The 15,990-nt window shown below is 50.5% G+C and overlaps 1 protein-coding gene across 1 annotated transcript in view; it reads right to left on the bottom strand.

Annotated features, from left to right (window-relative positions):
- ZNF512B (zinc finger protein 512B) overlaps positions 1–15,990 on the bottom strand; it is a 113,848-nt gene that overhangs the window by 73,841 nt on the left and 24,017 nt on the right. The window contains exons 4-10 of the mRNA XM_075350469.1: positions 15,189–15,317; positions 14,645–14,817; positions 14,404–14,543; positions 14,219–14,290; positions 5,649–5,777; positions 4,776–4,900; positions 4,250–4,342 (exon numbers count right to left, since the gene is read on the bottom strand). Of these exons, the coding sequence (XP_075206584.1) occupies positions 4,250–4,342; positions 4,776–4,900; positions 5,649–5,777; positions 14,219–14,290; positions 14,404–14,543; positions 14,645–14,817; positions 15,189–15,317 (861 nt within the window). The remainder of the gene's footprint in view (positions 1–4,249; positions 4,343–4,775; positions 4,901–5,648; positions 5,778–14,218; positions 14,291–14,403; positions 14,544–14,644; positions 14,818–15,188; positions 15,318–15,990) is intronic.

Genomic DNA, 15,990 nt, shown 5'->3' with positions numbered 1-15,990 from the left:
GACATGCTGCTGGCTCTCTGCAATGTGAGAGAGTCTATAGCCAAAGGGCGACCAGCGCTATGCAATACAAAGTATTTGTAGAAACAAAATACTAAGAATACTACTGGCACAAGAGGGGGTGAGCCCTGAGGGCTGCTTAATGCCCGCTGAACAGCGGGTAAGAGGCTGCAGAATTCCTTGTCTGGGTCTCCCCGGCTCCCCTCTGCAGCTCAGCGTGTCAGCAGGAATGGCTGCCGGCGTCTGTGGAGAGGGGCGGCCCGTGGGAGTTCCCAAACAAAAGTGCGGGAAACAGTGTCCCCTCTGTGCCGATTGTGAGGGCTGGAGTATGTAAAAACGACTCCAGCCCTCGGCGCTGATGCACTGACCAGCGTCCCGCCCCTCTCCTGACTGGCAGGTCTGGGGGCGGGAACGAACGGAAGCAGGCCGCAAAAGCCGGGGACTCGAGTTATCAGCGCGGCCGCCGTAAAAGCGCGGGCCGCGCTGAAGTCCCCGGCGCACCACAAGTGCCAGCCGCGCCGCAGTCCCAGCGGCCGGTGCGACCGATTCCTAGACGTGGCCAGCGTCCCGCCCCTCTCCTGACTGGCAGGTCTGGGGGCGGGAACGAACGGAAGCAGGCCGCAAAAGCCGGGGACTCGAGTTATCAGCGCGGCCGCCGTAAAAGCGCGGGCCGCGCTGAAGTCCCCGGCGCACCAAAAGTGCCAGCCGCGCCGCAGTCCCAGCGGCCGGCGTGACCGATTCCTAGACGTGGCCAGCGTCCCGCCCCTCTCCTGACTGGCAGGTCCGGGGGCGGGAACGAACGGAAGCAGGCCGCAAAAGCCGGGGACTCGAGTTATCAGCGCGGCCGCCGTAAAAGCGCGGGCCGCGCTGAAGTCCCCGGCGCACCACAAGTGCCAGCCGCGCCGCAGTCCCAGCGGCCGGCGCGACCGATTCCTATAAGTGTGCCTGCTTCAGCGAAGCTGAATGAGGCCATGGCACAAGCGCCGTAGCGCTGATGTCCCCCGGCGCACTACAACACCCAGCATGCTGCGGTGTGAGCGCCAAATGCACGGGGACACAGAGTACCTTGAGGAAGCAGGGCCATGTCCCTGATGTACTCCGCTCCATCCAGCATCTTCTCCAGGGGCTGTAGATGGAGCACGGTCTCAGTGCCTGGAGACCAGTAAATCCCACTTCACCCAGAGCCCTGTAAAAAGGGATGGGGAAGGAATCAGCATGTGGGCTCCTGCCGCCGTACCCGCAATGGGTACCTCAACCTTACAAACACCTCCGACATACAGTGGGGTGAGAAGGGAGCATGCTGGGAGCCCTGTATGGGCCCTCTTTTCTTCCATCCGACATAGTCAGCAGCTGCTGCTGACTAAAAACAATGGAGCTATGCGTGCGTGTCTGACCTCCTTGCGCACAAAGCTAAAACTGAGGAATCTGTACTCCTACGGGAGGGTGTATAGCCAGAAGGGGAGGGGCCTTACACTTTTAAGTGTAGTTCTTTGTGCGGCCTCCAGAGGGCAGTAGCTATACACCCACTGTCTGGGTCTCCCAATTAGGAGCGAAAAAGAAAAAGGGAAGGCCCGTGAGAGACTTCTTGGATGCAGAGTCCGGTCGCCATTGTCGGAGCCAGAGAGCCCTACGGATGGCTATGGTATTTGAGGCGGCAAAAGCTACGCAGGTAGCAGCATCAATGGAGACCTGCATGAGGTACTCCGCCGCAGCGGCAATTTGAGCTGTTACCTCTGTGACGGTATGAGGGAACTGGGATTCCTCAAGCGAAGTGTTAAGGGATTCTGCCCAGACCGAGATCGCCTTTGTGACCCACACAGAGGCAAAGGAGGGCGAGAGGGAGGGACCCGCAGCCTCAAAGGCAGAGCGGGCGAGGTGCTCCACCTGTCAGCCTGTCGGGTCCTTGACGAAGGGGCCATCGGGTAAAGACAGGAGCGTTTTTGTGGCAAGGCGAGAGAACGAGGGGTCGACCGAGGGCGGATCGGCCCAGCCCTTAGGGGCAGGTGAGGCAAAAGGGTACCAGGACTCCATGAGTTTACGGTTACCGAAGCGCCTGTCAGGCTTCTCCCTTTGCTTTGTGAGGATATCCTGAAACTCTGGGTGATCAGCGAAAAACTTTTGAGGTTTCCTTGCCCTCTTAAAGGAGACCACATGATCAGTGGTAGTGGATGGGGGATCCTCCACATGCAGAGTTTGGTTGATTGCTGGTACAAACAGCATTCTCCCTCTTCCAGCTCTTCAGAAGCCGTGGAGCGTGTGGGAGAGCCTGCCCTGTGTGCTCCTGAGGGAGAGCCATGGGGGCCATGAGAGAGTGCTGGAGACACCCGGCTGTGTGCTCTTTTCCTGATCCCTGCAACCGGAGAAGCATGGGCCCAGATTACCTCAGAGGAATCCTCCATAGGGGTATCCTCAGGCTGCGTTCCGTCCAGGGGGCCAGAAGGGTGTGGAGGACGACATTGCAAAGCCAGCACCAGGTTCTGTGACAGTTTTTCCATGGATTGGGACAGAAACTGTGCCCATTCCGGTGGGCTGGGAGCCCTAGGCTCTGGGCTGACAGTTGCGGCGGTGGTGGCGGGGAGGTCTTGGGGGGCTACAGGGGCACAGGACTCACAGAGAGAAGAGGTGTGTTTATGTGGTAGCTCAGCGTGGCAGGAAGTGCAGGCTGAATAATAGACTATGTGAGCCTTAGCACTCTTAGTACCCTTAGAGTTCTGCATGTTCCTAACAGGAGTATGCCAGGAGGGGAAGCAATGATATGCAGAGCTACAAGTGAAGCAGTGGGAAGCAAGGATTGTATTTGCTTTGGTGTACCTCACTAGAATCAGCCGATGGCCCTGCGTCCCCAGGAAGGACTCTCTGTGGAGATCTTCGCGCGTTTTCCTGGGGGGGGGGCTTATCGCGGCCCGCGGCGGGGCGGGGCTTAGTGCTAAAAGAGCGCCAAGAAGAAGTCAGTGTGCCCCCCCTGCTGTCGGCAGTAAAAAACGGCGGGAGGGGAACTTTTGTGACAGTTTTTCTCCCCCTCCCTGCAGTCAGCACACAGCTACTAGTAGATTATCTCTGCAGGAGTCCCTGCAATCAGCAAGGGACTCGCCCTCCTCCAGCCAGCACGCAGCTAGAGAGAGTAAACACTGAGTTTATGAGCCCTGGGAGCCCTCCCCCCGCCACCGTTAGATTATCTCTGCAGGATTCCCTGCAATCAGCAAGGGACTTTCCCCTCCTCCAGCCAGCTATGGTGGGAATAAAGACTGTAAATTCAGTAGTCCTGGGAGCCTTCCCTGCACCGTCTTTCTCCCTTTGTCTGGGAAACCAGTCAGGGGGGATCTCACCTTAACACTGCCTCAGTCCAGGCAGTGGAATAGCAGCGTCAGCCTGCTGTGTCCGGCCACACAGGTGCAATGTATCAACTCAGAGCCTGCAAAGAAAGTCTGAGAAATTGTGCCTCTGCCCTGGGCTCTGGAAAATCGGTGTCTGTGGGACCCGTCGTCCAGTAAAAGGCAGCCCAGGATCCAGCGTCGCAGGAGGGGGTACGTGGAGGCGACACTCCGCGTTCCCGCCTGTTGATGGTATTGGGAGATCGGTCTCTAAGGGAAACCGTCGCCCTCAAAAAATAACAAAACCTTGAAAGGATGTGCCTCCTACAGACACTAAGCTAAAACTAAGGTTGCCTGGCCCGGCCAGGGGGTGTATACTGCAGAGGAGGAGCTAATGCTTTTTGCATCTACTTAGTGTCCTCCTATGGATAGGCAGCATAACACCCATGGTCCTGTGTCCCCCAATGAGACGTCAGAGAAATACAGGATGTAACTCAGGATCAGTACAGGATAAGTAATGTAATGTATGTATACAGAGACTCCACCAGCAGAATCATGAGTGCAGCTCTGGAGTAAAATACAGGATGTAACTCAGGATAAATAATGTAATGTATGTACACAGTGACTCCACGAGCAGAATAGTGAATGCAGCTCTGGAGGATACTATAGGATGTAACTCAGGAACAGTACAGGATAAGTAATGTAATGTATGTACACAGTGACTCCACCAGCAGAATAGTGAGTGCAGCTCTGGAGAATAATAAAGGATGTAACTCAGGATCAGTACAGGGTAAGTAATGCAATGTATATACACAGTGACTCCACCAGCAGAATAGTGAGTGCAGCTCTGGGGTATAATATTGTTCAAATATACAATTGTTACTTTAAAGTTATTCACAGTAATTGTGCAGTATTTAATAAGAGTTCAGAGTTTATCTCACCTTATTGATATGTTCGGCCATGGTGTGATAATTGAGGCCAGCTTTGGACTTAAATTGCTTCCTGCACTGTCGACACCTCAATGCTTCTTGAAGCTAAATATAAGAGACTGATATAGTCAGACTATGGCTGCTTCATCAGCTGATGTGTAACTGCCCCCATAACTGTCTCAACACGTCAGTACACTGAGGAAGCCATTGCAGGTTGGAGGCCACTGCCCTGTAATACAATGACTCAGCTTCCCTCCCATTATACCGAATCACTCAGCTTTCCTAGTCTGCAACGGCAAATCCAATTAGCTATAAGGCATGAGGTTTATCATGCATCATAAGGCAGATTTTCCATTCAGGAGTCTAGGAAAGGTGAGTGCCAAGCTCTGTATGAGAAATAATTATGGTCGTTTTGCTTGCCATCAAACTTTCTGAATATGAATATATATATATATATATATATATATATATATATATATATATTATTAAAAAAAAAAGATAGAAAAAAGCCATCGGGTTTGGTTTCTAACAGTCTCACCTGCTCACATACATCCATGTGTTTTCTAAGCCCTGCCATGGTTTTTCGTGTAACAGATGAGCAGTTGGGGCAGGTCACTTCACCCTTCTTATTGTTGAGACGTTGACACTTGTCGTCCACACTGCCTGGTACAAGGTGAGAGATGTGAAAGCGATCTGTACCCATCCAAGGCGGAGTATTCACAAAACCCAGAGATGTCATGACGAATGCCCCTGCCTTCCTCTGACTACAAGATTTACAGGTAGGTAGTCCTCAAGCGGACCTCTTACCCGACGGGTCCCTTTAAATTCAGTTTCTCTAAAGTGCCAATTGGTGGAAACGGAATCAGCAGCATGTGCCAATGCAGTGCCCTGAGAATTAATGAGATCCCTAAGATTTCTTAGAGGAGGGTTCACGTCTTCGAGCATAGGTAAGGAATTGAGATTGAGGGTAAAAAAAATTGTACACAAATAAAGACATGGCACAGGTTGTGTGTGCTATTGTGGTTTAGCCCCATTCACTTTGATGGCGCCAAACTGCAATGCCAGAGACAATTTATAGACAAAAGTGGCGCCATTTGCCAGAAAAAAAAAAGCAGCCATGTTTTTCTAACCAGGGACAACCACTATTAATTACCAAATGAGAGAAGTCATTGGAGGGGCAATCTATAGAATTTAGATGAAAGGACCAAAGGGAGGAATGCAGAAACTTGCAGAATCAGACTACATACAAGCATTGTTTGTAGTCTGTAACCATAGCGACACATGAGTCTGCGTAGGAGCTGTATACACAAAACGGAATTGAATTTCTAAGGTGACTTCATTTTACGACGACAGTTTTCTAATTAATCATAATGGAGTTGGAGATATTGAGCTGGGGAATGTAGGTTCTTACCTGAATGTGGCTTCATGATGTGCTCCAGTCTCAGATTCGCACTTTCAATCTTCCTCTTTTGTTCCTCTACTCTACCCTGTACTATCCGTCCTTGTCGTCCTCTGGATTTGTCCTCCGTTTTTCCCAAACCTGTAAAGATAAAGTAGATGTTTGAATTCCTTCAATCACAGCACTACTGCCTGCATACAATGCCTTCTTAAAGTATTTGGCCCCCTGGAATTTTTCAACCTTCTCCCACATTTCAGGCTTCAAACATAAAGATAAAAATTTTAATGTTATGGTGAAGAATCAACAACGAGTGGGACACAATTGTGAAGTTGAACAAAATTTATTACTTATTTTAAGCTTTTGTAAAAAATAATAAACTGAAAATTGGGTTTGTGCAATATTATTCATCCCCTTTCCTTTCAGTGCAGCAAACTCACTCCAGAAGATCATTGAGGATCTCTGAATAATACAATGTTGTCCTAAATGACTGATAATGATAAATATAAGCCACCTGTGTGTAATGAAGTCTCCGTATAAATGCACCTGCTCTGTGATAGCTTCAGTGTTCTGTTTAAAGCACAGAGAGCATCATGAAGACCAAGGAACACAACAAGCAGGTCCATGATACTGTTGTGGAGAAGATTAAATCCGGATTTGGTTACAAAAAGATCTCCAAAACTTCAAACATCCCAAGAAGTACTGTGCAAGTGATCATATTGAAATGGAAGGAGTATCATACCACTGCAAATCTACCAAGACCCGACCGTCCAAACTTTCATCTCAAACAAGGAGAAGACTGATCAGAGATGCAGCCAAGAGGCCCATGATCACTCTGGATGAACTGCAGAGATCTACAGCTGAGGTGGGAGAGTCTGTCCATAGGATAACAATCAGTCATACACTGCACAAATCTGGCCTTTATGGAAGATTGGCAAGAAGAAAGCCATTTCTCAAAGATATCCATAAAAAGTGATGTTTAAAGTTTGCCACAGCTGGGGGACACACCAAACGTGGAAGAAGGTGCTCTGATCAGATGAAACCAAAATCAAACTATTTGGGCACAATGCCAAACGATATGTTTGGCGTAAAAGCAACACAGGACATCACCCTGAACACACCATCCCCACTGTCAAACATGATGGTAGCAGATCATGGTTTGGGTCTGCTTTTCTTCAGCAAGGACAGGGAAGATGGTTAAAATTGATGGGAAGATGAGTGGAGCCAAATACAGGACCATTCTTGAAGAAAACCTGTTGGAAAAAGACAGTCTGTCTGCAAAAGACCTGAGACTGGGACGGAGATTTGTCTTTCAACAAGACAATGATCCCAAACATAAAGCAAAATCTACAATGGAATGGTTTACAAATAAACGTATCGGTGTTAGAATGGCCAAGTCAAAGTCCAGACCTGAATCCAATCGAGAATCTGTGGAAAGAGCTGAAAACTGCTGTTCACAAACGCTCTCCATCCAAACTCACTCAGCTCCAGCTGTTTGCAAAGGAAGAATGGGCAAGAATTTCAGTCTCTCGATGTGAAAAACTGATAGACACATACCCCAAGCGACTGCAGCTGTAATCGCAGCAAAAGGTGGCGCTACAAAATATTAACTGAAAGGGGACAAATAATATTGCACGCGCCAATTTTCAGTTTATTATTTTTTATAAGAGTTTAAAATAAGCAAAAAAATGTGTTCAGCTTCACAATTGTGTCCCACTTGTTGTTGATTCTTCACCATAACAATAACATTTTTATCTTTATGTTTGAAGCCTGAAATGTGGGAAAAGATTGTTAAAATTCAAAGGGGACGAATACTTTCGCAAGGCACTGTATAAGAGAGAGATACTAAAATGGCAGAAGATGATCACTAAAGAGGAAGAATATTGCTTCTGGGGATAATGATGAGAAGCAGACAGGTCATGAGCTCACACAAACCACATCTGAATACGCAAATGGTCATTATTCACCAATTTCTTACAATGGGATATTAATATGTGGCATGCTATAATAAACAATACTGCCATACAGTCACTGAATAAATAGGACTGTATAGACCGCACAGCGTGCCGTGCTACATATCCTACAGGACCCATTACTGCACACAGTGAACAACAATCTACATTTATTCTTGAACCAAAAAAAGAGAATTTTGTTTACTTACCGTAAATTCTTTTTCTTATAGTTCCGTATTGGGAGACCCAGACCATGGGTGTTTAGCTTCTACCTCTGGAGGACACACAAAGTACTACACTTAAAAGTGTAGCTCCTCCCCCTGAGCTTATACACCCCCTGGTGAGCAGACCCAGCCAGTTTAGTGCAAAAGCTGAAGGAGAACATCCACCCACAAGTAGAACAGAGCAATAGCCGGAACAACCGGAAACTCTGTCTACGACAACAGCCGGTGATAATACGCGGAACAAGAAAAGTGCCAACAGTCAACAGGGAGGGTGCTGGGTCTCCCATTACGTAACTACAAGAAAAAGAATTTACGGTAAGTAAACAAAATTCTCATTTTCTTTATCGTTCCTATGGGAGACCCAGACCATGGGACGTTCCAAAGCAGTCCCTGGGTGGGAAATAAACCGAACAAAGTAAGAAGTAGCCAAAACCTAACTTCCCAAATGGGCGACAGCCGCCTGAAGGATGCGTCTGCCCAAGCTCGCATCTGCCGAAGCATGAGCATGCACTTGGTAGTGCTTCGAAAAGGTATGCAGGCTAGTCCAAGTGGCAGCCTGACAGACTTGTTGAGCCGTAGCCTGGTGCCTGAAAGCCCAAGAGGCACCAACAGCTCTGGTCGAATGTGCCTTGATCCCCGGCGGGGGAGGCACCTGAGAACTCTGGTAAGCGTCCGAAATGGTCGATCTGATCCAATGGGCTAAGGTCGGCTTAGAAGCAGAGAAACCCTTGCGCCAACCTGTGGTTAGCACAAAAAGAGAGGTGCACCGCCTAATAGAAGCGGTGCGAGACACATAGATCCGGAGCGCCCGCACCAGATCCAGAGTATGCAGCGCTTTTTCAAAGCGATGAACAGGAGCCGGACAAAAGGAAGGTAGGGTAATGTCCTGGTTAAGGTGGAAAGGGGAGACCACCTTAGGAAGAAAGTCCGGAGTCGGACGGAGAACCACCTTGTCTTGATGAAAAACTAAAAAAGGTGACTCCGAAGAGAGCACGGCCAAATCATAGACTCTCCTGAGGGAAGTTATGGCCACCAGAAAAACCACTTTCTGAGAAAGACGATGCAAAGAGACCTCCCTAAGAGGCTCAAAGGGGGGTTTCTGCAAAACCGTGAGAACCAAATTAAGGTCCCAGGGATCCAAGGGCCGCCGGTAAGGCGGAATGATGTGAGACGCGCCTTGCATGAAGGTGCGGACCTGAGCCAGCTGAGCGAGACGCCGCTGGAACAGTACTGACAGAGCTGAGACTTGTCCCTTGAGAGAGTTGAGGGACAGTCCTAGCTGCAGACCGGACTGTAGAAAGGACAGAAGGGTCGGCAAGGAGAATGGCCAAGGAGGATGGTCAGTAGAGTGACACCATGACAGGAAAATTTTCCAAGTCCTGTGATAGATCTTAGCGGAGGAAGACTTACGGGCCCGAGTCATAGTGGAGATGACTTCAGGAGGAATACCAGAAGCCGTCAAGATCCAGGACTGAAGAGCCACTCCGTCAATTTGAGAGCCGCAGAATTCAGGCGGAAAAACGAACCTTGTGAGAGTAGGTCTGGAAGGTCCGGGAGATGCCACGGCATCTCTACGGACAGATGGAGCAGGTCTGGATACCAAGCTCGCCTGGGCAAGTCCGGTGCAATGAGGATGACTCGACAGCCCTCCATTCTGATCTTGCGCAGAACTCTGGGCAAGAGAGCTAGAGGGGGAAACACGTAGGACAGACGAAACTGGGACCAGTCTTGAACCAGTGCGTCCGCGGCGAATGCCTGAGGGTCGTGGGAGCGAGCCACGTAAACGGGAACCTTGTTGTTGTGACGGGATGCCATTAGGTCCACGTCCGGGGTGCCCCATTTGTGGCAGATTGACTGAAACACTGCCGGGTGCAGAGACCACTCGCCACCGTCCACGGTTTGACGGCTGAGATAATCTGCCTCCCAGTTTTCCACGCCTGGGATGTGGACTGCGGATATGGTGGACTTGGAGTCCTCCGCCCATTGAAGGATGCGTTGTACCTCCAACATTACCAGGCGGCTGCGTGTCCCGCCTTGGTGATTGATGTAGGCAACCGCTGTCGCGTTGTCTGACTGGACTCGAATGTGCCTGCCCGCCAACAGGTGGCGAAAAGCTAGGAGAGCTAGAAGCACGGCTCTGGTCTCCAGCACATTGATTGGAAGGGCTGACTCGGACGGAGTCCAAGTGCCCTGCACTCTGTGGTGGAGATATACCGCTCCCCAGCCGGATAGACTGGCATCCGTGGTGAGAATGACCCAGGACGGGGTCAGGAAGGAGCGTCTCTGGGACAGGGAGAGAGGCCGAAGCCACCACTGAAGAGAGCTCCTGGTTTGTGGCGACAGAGCCACTAACCTGTGTAGGGAGAAAGGCTGCTTGTCCCAACAGCGGAGAATATCCAGCTGCAGAGGGCGCAGATGGAACTGGGCAAAGGGAACAGCCTCCATGGACGCCACCATTTGACCCAGCACCTGCATCAACCGCCTGAGGGTATACCGGCGGGGCCTCAGCAGAGAGCGCACCAATAGCTGAAGGGACTGCTGTTTGACTAAGGGCAACTTCACAAGTGCCGTCAAGGTCTCGAACTGCATCCCTAGGTACGTGAGACTCTGGGTCAGAGTCAGAGTGGATTTGGGCAGATTGACCAGCCACCCGAATTGAGCTAGAGTGGAGAGAGTGAGCGAGACACTCCGCTGACAATCTGCGCTGGATGAAGCCTTGACTAGAAGGTCGTCCAGGTAAGGAATCACTGCCAACCCCTGGAGGTGCAGAACTGCAATCACTGCAGCCATGACCTTGGTGAATACCCGAGGGGCGGTGGCCAACCCGAAGGGAAGAGCCACGAATTGGAAATGATCTTCTCCTACTGCAAAACGTAGCCAACGCTGGTGAGACACTGCAATTGGCACATGCAGATAGGCATCTCTGATGTCGATGGATGCCAGGAAATCCCCTTGGGACATAGAGGCAATGACTGATCGCAGAGACTCCATGCGAAAGGGCCGCACCTGAACATGCTTGTTGAGAAGCTTCAGATCCAGGATGGGCCGGAAGGTACCGTCCTTTTTGGGAACTAGGAAGAGATTTGAGTAGAAACCTCTGAACCGTTCCCGAGCGGGAACCGGTACAATTACTCCATTGGCCTGCAAGGCTGCCACGGCCTGTGAGAAGGCGGCGGCCTTGGAGCAGGGAGGAGTTGAGAGAAAAAATCTGTTTGGCGGACTGGAAGAGAATTCTATCCTGTAGCCGTGGGAGATGATATCTCTCACCCACTCATCGGAGACGTGTTGACACCAAGCGTCGCCAAAGTGGGAGAGCCTGCCACCGACTAAGGACGTTGGTGGAGCGGGCAGATAGTCACGAGGAAGCTGCCTTAGTGGCAGCAGCTCCTGCGGTCTTCTGTGGACGCGCTTTTGGGCGCCAGTTGGATTTCTGGTCCTTGGCTGAGTTAGCAGACGAGGCCGAGGGCTTAGAGGACGACCAGTTGGAGGAACGAAAGGAGCGAAACCTCGACTGATTCCTACCCTGGGCAGGTTTCCTGGCTTTGGTTTGTGGCATGGAAGTACTCTTCCCGCCAGTTGCTTCCTTAATAACTTCATCCAGCTGTTCTCCGAACAGCCGGGACCCAGCAAAAGGGAGCCCAGCAAGGTACTTCTTTGAAGAAGCATCTGCCTTCCACTCTCGAAGCCACAAGATTCTGCGGATAGCGAGGGAATTAGCCGAAGCCACCACAGTGCGGTGAGAAGCCTCCAGCATGGCAGACATGGCATAGGATGAAAAGGCCGAAGCTTGGGAAGTTAAGGCATCCATTTCGGGCATTGATTCCCTGGTGAGGGAATGCATCCCCTCTAGAGAAGCAGAGATGGCTTTGAGAGCCCACACTGCTGCAAAAGTCGAAGAAAACGCGGCCCCCGCCGCTTCATACACGGATTTGGCCAGAAGGTCAATCTGGCGGTCAGTGGAATCCTTAAAGGAAGTGCCATCAGCCACCGAAACAACGGTCCGGGCTGCGAGCCTAGACACCGGAGGGTCTACCTTTGGGGAGTGAGCCCACTCCTTGACCACCTCAGGTGGAAAGGGAAAACGGTCATCAGAACCACGCTTTGGGAAGCGTTTGTCAGGACAGGCCCTGGGTTTGGTCACAGCGGCCTGAAAACTGGAGTGGTTAAAGAACACACTCTTTGCTCTCTTAGGCAAGGTAAACTGGTGCTTTTCTGCCAGAGAGGGTTGCTCCTCTGATACTGGCGGATTGAGATCCAGTACAGAATTAATAGAAGCAATCAAGTCACTAAGATCTGAGTCACTTTCGGACAGATCAATGGGGTACATGGAGTTAGCCTCCGAGCCCCCTGTAAGGGCATCCTCCTCATCCTGCGAGTCAGCTCTGGAATCAGAGCCACGAGAGGAGGAGGGAGAGGGAACCCTGCCTCTCTTCTCAGGAGGACGGGGTCTGGGCCCTGATGATGAATCCTCTGTGAGCTCCAGTCCTGAGAGACCCCTAGCAGCCGAGGCACCCTGTGAAGGGGGCTGATGCATATTCATCAATCAGAGTCCTGGACAGAAGTCCCATGGACTCAGCAAAGAACTGGGAAATAGACCTAGAAAAGGAATCTACCCAAGCCGGGGGTTCAGCCACAGGAGCAGGGGCAGCCTGAGAGACCACTGGGGGTGAGACTCCAGGCTGTGGCACCGCCAAGTTAGAGCAGGCATCACAATGTGGATAGATGCTCGGTTCAGGCAGCAGGAGCTTACATGCAGCGCATACAGAATAAAGCTTTGGGGCCTTGCTCCTCGTGTGAGACATGCTGCTGGAGTGGGGGCTCTGCCAGAGAATAACCCCCAGAGAGTATATACAGGGTCCACAACCGGAGACCGGTTGTGGCTTACCAGACCGCTGGAGCGGTGTTGTGTGCCTCCAGATCCCGAAGCCCAGACCCCCAAGCACAGCACCTCAGCAGAGATGCTGCAGACCAGCGCTGCAATGACTGATCGCAGAGAGAACGCTGAAAAAATGGCCGCCGGAGCGAAGAGAGGGGGCGGGATTTGCTTGAGGAGCGGGATCTGGAGGGCCATAGAGACCTACAAGGGAGGGGACACACTACAGTGGGGAGTGTCCCTCCCCTGTACAGAACGGCCGCCGGGAGGAGCCGAGCCTGTCTCTCTGCATGAGTGACATGCGAGGGCAGTGAAACAGAAACTAGGCCTCCGGCGAAGCCGGGGCCTAAATTTGAGCGGCGCGGCCGACGCGCAGGCACCATCGGTGCGGTTCTCAGGCGACAGCTAGAGAACCCGCCGGAAATGTCAGAAAACACAATAAGCACACTCTCCCCCAACAATAAAGTACAGGGACCCCTAAATATAAACGTCTCAGGTACTTAGCTTCTGAGACGCAGGGCCAAGTCCCTGGGGATGAGTGCTCCGGTCCAGCAGGGTCCTGAAGGGCTGCGGATGGAGACCGGTCTCCTGCCAAGCATGGAGACCGTGCTGGCTCCCACTTCAAGCCAGAGCCCAGGAGGGATGGTGAAGGAGCACGGCATGTAAGGCTCCAGCCTAGGAATCAACCTTACAACACCGCCGACACAGTGGGGTGAGAAGGGACATGTCGGGGGTCCAGACGTGGACCCGTACTCTTCATCTCGTTCCAAAAGGAAAAAAATTATATGAGAATGCATGTGTGGATGTATGCCTCCTGAACACAAAGCGATAAACTGGCTGGGTCTGCTCACCAGGGGGTGTATAAGCTCAGGGGGAGGAGCTACACTTTTAAGTGTAGTACTTTGTGTGTCCTCCAGAGGTAGAAGCTAAACACCCATGGTCTGGGTCTCCCATAGGAACGATAAAGAAAATCAACATGTCTCAAATATAATCATGTCATGATACACATATACACAGAGCACATACAAACAGACATAACATATATATATATACACACACACACACACACACACACACACACACACACACACCACACACACACACACACACACACACACACACACACACACACTGCAATACTTACCAGTCTGTCTTCTGTTCTACTCTCCCGCCTTACAGGAGCCTGTGATGACATCACCATCATGTCATCATAGGTCCTCAAGCAAGGAGTCTCAACTTTGGAAACTACAATACTTGGGGCCCCTAGGAGAATGAAAGATTCTGGGCAATTGCCCACATTTTTCTCCCCACTAACGCTGGCCCAAACTAGGTCCTATTTTTGGAGTAGGGCTTATTTGTCCAGCATCCTCAGAAATCCTGAAACATCATGCTAGGGGGCTTACTTTTGGGATAGGTCTTATTTATGGGGAAAAACTGGAAAAGGGCCTGAAATCCATGACTGTCCTGCTGGATCCAAACCACAAAGTAATCATCTTCTTTATACCGTGAGAGGTTTACACTTCCCTCTGTAATTACCTTTCAAGCCAAAGGTGGTGGTGATAGACGGCTGCTCTCCTGTGAACTTCTTTGGAGTTCTCTGTTTCCTTCCTGACTCATGAAAGAGCAGAAACAAGTAAAATAAATGAAAATCATTTTGGAGGGAGAAAATCAGAGCAACTGGGGCTATGCAATGAGTGATAAACCATCAGCCTTCCCCTTACTGTGCCTCATTCTCTCTGGGTCCTCATCAGATAGACATTTGTCGTTCTCCTTGGCATGGGGGATGTCTCCGTTCTCCCGTGGGGTTTGCCTTGAAGCTGACTTTGAAACTTTGTTCTGCGAGGATCCTTTTTTCATCATTCTGATGGGCACCATAAAAAAGACAAACCTATTATCAGGCGGCTGCAGCGTACAGGAATAGCGGAGAGGTCTTGCTTTGCCATATTTAGGTTTTTGGGATACCCCTTGCACTTCTCTTTTGCCTCATTAGAAACCACGTGAGGGCTTGGCTTGCTTTCTTCACTCTCTTCCTTCTCTGAATGGTTCCACATTAGGTGTTTCTGCAGCTGCGGCCGGGCGGAAAAGACGGCTTCACAATGTGGACAGGAAAGCACCATCCGGGACAAGAGTGGGGCCTAGATGAGAAAGGACAAGATGTGAGGTGCAAACAAAAGGGTCAGAGCTCTGTTCTTCTGATCCAGAGCTCCAATTACCCCCGTAGACATAGTTGCATGATATAATTCTCACTGCTTGCAGCCACCACTAGGGGGAGTGCAGGAGATAGTTTTATTTTATAGGTAGTATGCTCCCCCTAGTGGTGAGTGCAGGGAGTTACAATATCATCATTTTCCACTCTGCTTATTGCAGCCCCAGGCTGGCATAGTTAGGGAGAATTGATTTATATGTATATAGTGTCAATTTCCCCTTAAATTAGCATCTCACTTTTTGTGTACTTTCTCATGCAGTTGGAGACTTCGTGCCCACCACTGACCCTCTTTATTCTCACCCCCTGGCATCGTTGATAATGTTGTTTGAGTCCGTATATGCTGGGAAACTCCACCCAGCAGCCCGAGGTTGGACATCTCACATGCGACGATGTCTTAAACATTTCTTTCCACTCGCTGATTAGGGAGGGCTGAAATATAAAGGGGTAAAAAGAAAACCTTGTACATACATTACGCTCACATCTGTGTGTAGCTGTAAGGCATATGGCTGCCGCACAAGCCCTCCCCAGTTCTCTGTAAAAGGAGAACAAGAATGTTCCTGTGGTTAAAGCGTAACTCACCATCTAGACAAAGGGAATTTTGTTTACTTACCGTAAATTCCTTTTCTTCTAGCTCCTATTGGGAGACCCAGACAATTGGGTGTATAGCTTCTGCCTCTGGAGACCACACAAAGTATTACACTTTTAAAAAAGTGTAACCCCTCCCCTCTGCCTATACACCCTCCCGTGGACCACGGGCTCCTCAGTTTTGGTGCAAAAGCAGGAAGGAGAAAACTTATAAATTGGTCTAGGGTAAATTCAATCCGAAGGATGTTCGGAGAACTGAAGACCATGAACCAAAAGAACAAATCAACATCAACAACATGTGTACACACAAGAACAACCAGCCCGAAGGGCACAGGGGTGGGTGCTGGGTCTCCCAATAGGAGCTAGAAGAAAGGGAATTTACGGTAAGTAAACAAAATTCCCTTTTTCTTTGTCGCTCCATTGGGAGACCCAGACAATTGGGACGTCCAAGAGCAGTCCCTGGGTGGGTAAAACAGTACCTCATTAAAAAGAGCCGAAACCTGCCCCCTCTTACAGG

Source organism: Anomaloglossus baeobatrachus, chromosome 5 (assembly GCF_048569485.1).
Source record: "Anomaloglossus baeobatrachus isolate aAnoBae1 chromosome 5, aAnoBae1.hap1, whole genome shotgun sequence".
Taxonomy (NCBI): domain Eukaryota; kingdom Metazoa; phylum Chordata; class Amphibia; order Anura; family Aromobatidae; genus Anomaloglossus; species Anomaloglossus baeobatrachus.
This window is presented reverse-complemented; position numbering and strand designations above follow the sequence as displayed.